Here is a 7,873-nt window from a genome sequence, read left to right as displayed (position 1 = left end):
ACTTGCACAGCTGATTTTAGCCCAGAGCCAGACTGGTTTCCTTAAGCAGCCTCAGATGTCCTGGTTTTGTTACAGTAGAGTGCTGGAACTGAACAGTGGCTCATCTTTCAGGTCCAGCATGGTTTTAGTGATAATATTTGTGTGGGAATGGCAGCCATCTGGGACATGTGTAGGACATTCTTTTGTGTGCAGCCTTATCCCCCCACATTGAGTGTGGTCGCTGTGTGAGAAGGGGAAGGTGATGGCAGGTCACAGCTCAGCCAGTCCTGGGATGGGGAAGCCTCTTCTTTGGGATGCATGAGCACAATAGTATGAAAATAGTATGAAATAGGAGAAACACACAATTGCTTGCTGGGATCTGGCTGAAATGACCCCTTTGTCTCATGATCCAGATGCCAATGTATTTAATTTTTGGTCCCCTCCAACTCGCCCAGACTGTCCAAGCCACAGTCAGGCTGTCAGCCAGATCCTGTCTTTGTGGAATGGCTGCTAATATGAAAAAGGGTGATTTTAAAACCCAGTTTGAATCAGCATCATAAATTCACTTCAAAGAGAAGAGACAATCATCTGAATGAGCTTCCATGGTCGTTCCATGATCATCTCCATGGTCAGGCCCAGTCTCGAAAGCGGCAGATAAAGCTGCATTGTGCTGGTACCAGACAGTGTGTTCATCTTGTGACCCCTCTGTCTTGCTCTGAGAGGGGAGCTGCTTTGTGTTTGGGGAAGGCAGATGCAGTATCTGACAAATAGAGAATTGAATTCGGGCTTTGGAGACAGGATTTTCTTTTTCCATTTGGTTTTGCTGCTGCTTAGTGAGTGGCTGTATCACCTGATGTATGGTGCTGCTTGGTCCCTCAGGTGACATTGTGACATACCGGTGGGAAATTCCCGAGAGATCTGGTCCAGGACCAAATGATTCAGCCTGTGTTCCTTGGATCTACTATTCCACGGTGGACCCAGTAAAGGTAAAACAGAAGTTATAACCAGGAAAGCCTAATTAGACCAATTTTTTACCCCGTTTAGAAAACAATGCGAGTGGGGTACAATTTAGAGATTGGCCCAGCCAAGAGGTGGAACAATCATCTGGTAACATATCCAGTCTTCTCCTTGGAGAGGAAGTCTTCTGAATTTTTCCTGTTGTTTGTCCTTATTTTATCCTAACAAACCTTTGTAAAACAATTCCACCGTCTTTCCTTGCTAGTAACCTTGCTCCAGTTATTTGTAGGATATTAGAACATCTCCCAGTTGGTCATGGTCTCTACTGGTGAGAGCCATAGGGCTAATCTAGAAAGGCAGAAATTGTCCAAAATAAACCTCATGAATAAAGCAGGAAGATTTGACCATTGCTAGAATTGTCATAGCACCGATTTCACAGGGCAACAACCTGGAGGATCCTGCAATAAACCATCACATTCAACCCAGAAATAATGGCCTTTTTATCTCAAGTTGCAGATGTTTTTGCAGTCACAGAGTGGAGAATATTTTGATACCATCCATATTTATGACTTTTGGATTTGCATTTAGAACAGCACGTATAATTCCTGTTCCTGTGCTTCAGTGGCTGGTGCTCTCCAGCAAGAATACTTGTGTGGCAGAACTGGTTGTTTTAAGTGGGGTGATACGGGAATAGAAAATGATGTCTGAAAGGCAAAAAACTGTGAGTTAAGGAGGGTGAGAAGGTCCTTGCCTCAGATCTCTCCTTCCTTCTGATTAGGATATGTACAGTGGTCTGATCGGGCCCCTGAAGGTCTGCCGGAGAGGGACCCTGCGATCCGGTGGGACCAGGAAGGATATAAAGAGGGAATTTGCTCTGCTCTTCCTGGTTTTTGATGAAAATCAGTCCTGGTACTTGGAGGAGAATGTGGAACGTTTCAGTAAGGGAAATCACGAGATCAACCTGCTGGATGAGAAATTTGTGGAAAGCAACAAAATGCACGGTAATGTTGGTGTTGATTCTGCCACTTCTCTAAGTGAGGAGCCTGACTTGTGGTGAATAGCCTCATCCTTTTCCATTATCAGTGGCACAAGCAGAATTAAACTGTCTGTTCTCAATATTGCAGCACACCTACAGCCCAAATCTTTGATCTGCAGTGAAGGCTGATCATTGTGGCTGTCCCTGTAAAGGAGGAATAGCAATATCCAGGCCAGAGAGGTTAATCTCTGATGTGTCTGAGTGACTCAGAAAAGGAAATAAAATCGAACATGAAATTAACTTGTCAGACAGACTTAATTCTGTTTGTCTCAGAGACCATCAGAGTATGTTAGCCTTTAAATTAATTTTCTTAGCTATGTGGCTGCAAGATGTGGCTCCGTTGTTTTAGCTCATTATCAAAAAGCTATTTCTATCATAGAAGGATGAACACATTTGTTTGAATTAGTGTGTTTTTTATGTTAGTTTCTGTTCGTATTATATCTGGATCTGTCTAAAATACCCTCAGCAAAACAGGTCCCTTGACAGTTGTGGAGATAAGAATAGTGAGGAGTTGCATTTTGTGTACTGTCATTACTATTGGTTTTGTATGAGTGAGATAAAGACTCTCCAAATATGCGTCCATGAAGGTGTAGTTGTTAACCCAGTATTACAGCTAGCAGAACCAGCATGGTGAAGTTGGATACTTGTTTTAGGCTACACAAACTGCCCAGGGCAGAGCTGGGAGTAAAACCCTGATGCTCTGCCCTCAGACCCAGCCTCTTTCCATCTTATTCCCTCTGTTGTCATCTGAGCATGAAAGTCTCTGTTGTGTGTGTCATGGCAGTCAGCTCACCCCCTGTTTCAACCCCTTTCCTGCATGTGCAGTCACAGCAGGATTCCTTCCAGCTGTGCTACTTGAGAGATAAAGTCCTGCCATGCAGCGATTTTACAAGTGGTTGGAATGTGATGTGTGTGGCCAGCCTGAGGCACAGGACCACAGGGCTGCCCACTGGCAGGATTTACCCCTTTTCAATGTTTATCAAGGAAATTGCTCAGACATTTATGTGTATGTAGGTATATACATGTTTCTCCATCATTGGGTTGAAAAGGCCATTTTTATGCATTTTGACTTCTAGAAGCAACCACTTCTGCTGGCTGACTGCAGGTTTTCAGCAAAGGTAGTTTTTGAGATTTATTTGAGCTGAGCTACAGCATGGCCTTGAGTTCAAGTCACTTTTCCTGGCTGTGAGCATAGTGGATAAGTAGCTGAGCTGGGGGGACTGTCCTATGGGGGACACTAACTGCTGATACACTGGCTGCTGTATGAGCTTTATAACCTCTAATCTGCCACCTTCCTCTGAGGAGGTGCAGCACCCATACAATTTCACTAACAGCCTTTTCCCTTCCGTGTTATCCCCTGCACAGCAATCAATGGCAGGCTCTATGCCAACTTGCCTGGGCTGATCATGTACCAGGGAGAGTGGGTGAGCTGGTACCTGCTGGGAATGGGTCACGAGATTGATGTGCACACAGTCCATTTTCATGCTGAGACCTTCATATACAAGGTAAAAATATCTGCTGATGGTAAAGCAGGTACTGCCTACTGATACCAACACTTTTAACTTGACTTTGTATTTGAATGTTTTTTAATGACTCCACAGCAGCTTCACCCAGCTAGGAAAAGGATGTGGTTTTACACATCCCAGTCTGACTCCCTGCGCCTCTGTGTTGTGCTGAGATTCCAGCTTAATCCTTGTTAGGGTTAGGCCTTACCAGATTGTTTGCTTTCCAAGCTGCAGCCCTGGAGCTGCTTTTTGAAAGCTTTTTTTTTTTTTTTTTGAGCTTTAAAAAGCTGAAGTGGTCCCCAGCTACACTGGCAGAATTTTCTTCCTGAGAAGATGCAGTGAGCACTGCAGCTAATGGTCTCCCTCCTCTGACAGAATGGCAAAAGCTACAGAGCAGATGTTGTGGATCTGTTCCCTGGGACCTTTGAAATGGTGGAGATGCTGGTTGGGAACCCTGGGACATGGCTGCTTCACTGTCATGTGTCTGACCATATCCATGCTGGGATGGAGATCCTCTTCACTGTCCTGCCTAGAACAGGTAGGGAGCTGTCACCATAAAACATCCAGCAGCACTTCCTGCTACTGCTGTGAAATTCTGAGTGTTTGTAGCTCACCTCTCTTACATACTATAAAAAGCCAGTTAATGGAGCAGATAATTACTTAAGTGTTATTAAATTATGATGTTCTCTTTAAATATGGTAATACGTGGAGCTGAAGTCAATAACAAATTGTTTTCTGGAGTTTACATTACCTGTGTTGTCATTCTGAGTTTGGTTTCTGGCTTGTGTCTGAATTGCGATGTTCAGCTCTCAGCCAGTAATTGCTCTTACTAAGAACTGGAAGGTGCTCAGAGCCGAGTGACGCTCAGTACTGGGTTTGGCTGCAATGGAGCTGATGTGGTTTTAGATTTATTATCAAAACAGCGAATGTCCCAGTAGTTCAGCTGTGGGTGACCAGTGTCTGCCCAGTGTCAGGGCCATCTCTGTTTCTCCCTCAGCACTTTTCTTTTGAAGGCTGGAAAGGATTGTGCACTGGGACTGGGGCTGGCTCTGAAGCAGGTGATACAAAAATTCTCTTGTCTTATGTAGAGAGGGAAAACATTGACAGGACGAAGGACAGCCTCCTAGTCCTGGAAAAGCATGCTGCCTCTGGATCTGATCCTTGCCCTGTTCTGGGCTTTGCCTGCTCAGCCCAACACCTTCTTACCTTCCTTTTGTTTCCTTTCAGAGTCAGAGCTGGAAGTCGTGAGTGTCACCCCAGGTATGGTGTGTACAGCACTGCCAAACCCTGTCTGTGGGAAGGGGAGGGGGCAGATCCCTGAGCAACACAGAGGTTTGGATCTGTGCAAGGGGAGGGAAAGGCAGCGCCCGCAGCCTCTACTCTGCCAGCCTGGCAGTGCCTCAGTGTGAGGCCTTGCTTCAGTAGATAACAGGGAGGGCACCAGTCTGTCCTCTGGTGATAGAAATAAGGAAGTTGGGCTGGTTAGGCTTGTTTGCCTGTGTTAGGTGGAAAAGGTAAGTGACCTCGCACCCTGTTGTGCCTGCTATGAATGGATTCAGATTTGGAGTGTGAGCATAGGCAGAGGACAGTGTCTGGAATGGATTGTCCTCCATCTCTGGACTGTCAGTGACTCTGTGGTTTAGGGAAGTTTCACAATCATCTCTACAAGCTGAAGGGATGAAGTCAGCATGCAAACACGCACATCTGCCTTCTGCTCTCATGTTTCCCTGAGAAAAGAGCCCAAGTGTGTGCCCGGAGTTTTTTGGGCGTTGTAAAGAACAGATGTGAGAAGACATTTGGTTGAGCAGCACAGGGAGAAGGGGAGTAGTAGATATGATCCCTTTGAAATTTTCTGTGGTAGAAGTCTGAGTAACGTACATTGGTGGTTTGTTTTCCTGATTTCTCATCTTTTTTCACAACTCCCATTTTCCAGCTGCTGTGAAGAAATTCAGCTGAGCTGATTTGAGAGCCAGTTCAGGCCAGCTGCAAATGCAGCCACCTAACTACAGCTCAGCAGGCTTTCTCCACTGTTATTTCAGTCATTTTCACCCCAACATTTTCCTCACTCAACATGGCCATACCAGAAGAGGAGTAGGAAATGTGGGAGAGCAGTAGTGGCAATATTAAATAATTTGGTTTTATACCATATGGAGGTATCAGTTTGTGTATGCTCACCAGGCAGAAACCTTGGCCAATAGTTGTTGCCTGAGCAAACAGCCCCTTTTCTCAGGAGGTGGCTGCTGCCTCTGTGTGGAGGCACAAGCAAGCTCAGGATCTTGGTGACTCACCATGGGCATGGCTGAGCGCTCGGTGGTGTGTAGGACAGCAGCCACCGTAACAGGGAGTGTGGACTGGGGGAACTTGCAGCAGCCCCAGCCTGGACACTTGTTCTCATCTCTGGGCTGGGGACAGAAGTAGCTGGCTGTCAGGTTCTGGGGTGGAGCAGGTTAGGGAAGGAACCATCCATCTCAACTCTCTGTGTGGGCTCAGGGATGAGGGTCTGACAGATGGATGGCACTGGGGCCTCCTTTGAGTCATTGAATCACTGAGGTTGGAAAAGACCTCTAAGATCATTGAGTCCAACCAATAACTCAGCACTGTCATGTCTACCACTGAAACATGTCTCTAAGCTCCATATCTACACATCTTTTGAACACTTCCACTTTGATTGCATCAGGTTTTTCTTTTGCTCCTTTGTTGTATTTCTTGTAATGTTTCAGTTGTGGTATTGCTGGCTCTTGTTGAAAATACCTTTCTGGTTGTCTCTCAGGGTTGTCGCATGACGATGAGTCCCAGAAGATGATGCTTTTTGGATCTAAGGTGACCCAAGAGCAGATAGAGGCCACAGTCATCTCTCTGGCTGTTGTAGGAGTCCTGCTGCTCCTGGCTGCTGGTGTCCTCCTGGGAGCAGTCATCCATCTTGAGAAGCAAAAGAGGTTACGACGCAATCGGAGATCCATCCTGGATGATGGATTCAAACTCATGTCTCAAAAGAATTCTGGTCTCTGAAAGCCATGTACAAACATTGGGCTGTGTACTTGGAGCAGGGGCTGGATCCTTGTCCACAGCAAAGATTTTGGGGCATCATTTCAAATGTGCACTGTACTTCTAGAAGCTGAGGAGGGAAAGCTGGAGCCCTGACCTCTTCATGTATTCTCCTCAGCCCTCTGTAAAGAAAATATCTATCCAGGAGAGATCCAAGGACCCTTTGAACTGACTGAAGACAAGTAATGATTAAAAAAGGTCCTTCTGAAATATTCTCCTTCCCCAAGGAAGAGAGGAGACATTTTATTCTCTCCAGAACAGCTCCAGTTGGTCTTTTCTAGCAGAATAGCTTAGGCCAGATTCCAGTCTTGCTCCATTGCCAGAGCTGAGTTGGGAATTGTCTCCTAAGAAACTGTGAGCCATTAATGTAATTAATGTGAAGGAGAGGAAGATAATATTTTCAGTTTTGTGAATCAATGAAGAATACAGAAAAAAAATTGTTAATTTAGAGTTGGATTGCAGTTTTTTGATGATTAAGTGGGCAGACACAAATTCAGGGCACTGCATGTCACTGAGAACCCCATCAAGGACCATGATGAGCTGTGCCTCACTGTCAGCCTTGCTGTGACGCATCCTTTTGCTCTTTGCTGGGAGCCAAACTGGGATTGGGTGGTGGGACCAGAGTTCTGTAGCCCACCTGTGGGCTGTGGTGGCCGTCTTCCAGGATCAGCTGTGCTCACACGTATCACTGTAACATCACCCTTTGTGTGCCCACACATCCCACAGTCCCATCACCCTGTCGGTCAAGTACTGAGCCTTTCCCTATGAAATACCTGTCCAGCTCCCTCCCCTGAATCCCCATTACTCAAATGGATGCAGGTTAGTGCTTGTGTATTTCTGTGCCTGGTTTTAAAATGAAAAGAGCATAAAAGCGATCTGTTCTGGGTGGCTTTCAGAGGCAATTAAAGCAGCTAAATGGCTCTAATGACAAGGGACTGCTGGGGGCTCCTTAGGTATAACAGTACCATTTTCTTCAGAGCAGTGGTTATCACATACTTAATCATGTTCAATTCATATCAAGCCCCTACACATTTCCAGCTGCCTTTTCCTTTGGCAGCAAGGACAAAGCTCATTATTTTTCTTTCATTTCACTTCATTAGGCCTGGTGAGGGGCTGGAGGGCTGTTGAATACTCTGAATATGGATGATCTTTGCTCAGATTTAAGCCTGGTTCAGCTGCTAATGCAAACCACAGGTTTCCAAACCCATCATTTGCAGGGAATTTTAGAAGCTATGTTATGAGAAATAAGAATGAAGAAGGAAGTCTTTATTTTATTTTTTCCCCCTTGGCTTGTTAAAAACTAGATAAAAAATGTTTGGGGTCTGCACTGAGACGAAGGAGTGAGTATAAA

The 7,873-nt window shown here is 45.5% G+C and overlaps 1 protein-coding gene across 3 annotated transcripts in view; it reads left to right on the top strand.

Annotated features, from left to right (window-relative positions):
• Window positions 1-7,397, top strand: part of HEPH (hephaestin) — a 22,739-nt gene extending 15,342 nt beyond the window's left edge. For 2 of the 3 annotated variants that reach the window (XM_017742951.1, XM_017742946.1), the window contains 6 exons: window positions 859-965; window positions 1,715-1,937; window positions 3,338-3,477; window positions 3,853-4,015; window positions 4,705-4,737; window positions 6,248-7,397. In XM_017742951.1, coding sequence (XP_017598440.1) covers window positions 859-965; window positions 1,715-1,937; window positions 3,338-3,477; window positions 3,853-4,015; window positions 4,705-4,737; window positions 6,248-6,486 — 905 coding nt within the window. In that variant the 3' untranslated portion in view covers window positions 6,487-7,397. Of the gene's footprint in view, window positions 1-858; window positions 966-1,714; window positions 1,938-3,337; window positions 3,478-3,754; window positions 4,016-4,704; window positions 4,738-6,247 lie in introns of those variants that run through there. The other variant, XM_017742939.1, reaches the window with a different exon arrangement.
• The last annotated feature ends 476 nt before the right edge of the window (window positions 7,398-7,873 follow it).

The sequence above is a fragment of the Corvus brachyrhynchos genome, unplaced genomic scaffold (genome assembly GCF_000691975.1).
Source record: "Corvus brachyrhynchos isolate BGI_N302 unplaced genomic scaffold, ASM69197v1 scaffold220, whole genome shotgun sequence".
Lineage (NCBI taxonomy): Eukaryota > Metazoa > Chordata > Aves > Passeriformes > Corvidae > Corvus > Corvus brachyrhynchos.
The sequence above is the reverse complement of the archived record's forward strand: the minus strand, read 5'-3'. Positions and strand labels throughout refer to the sequence as shown.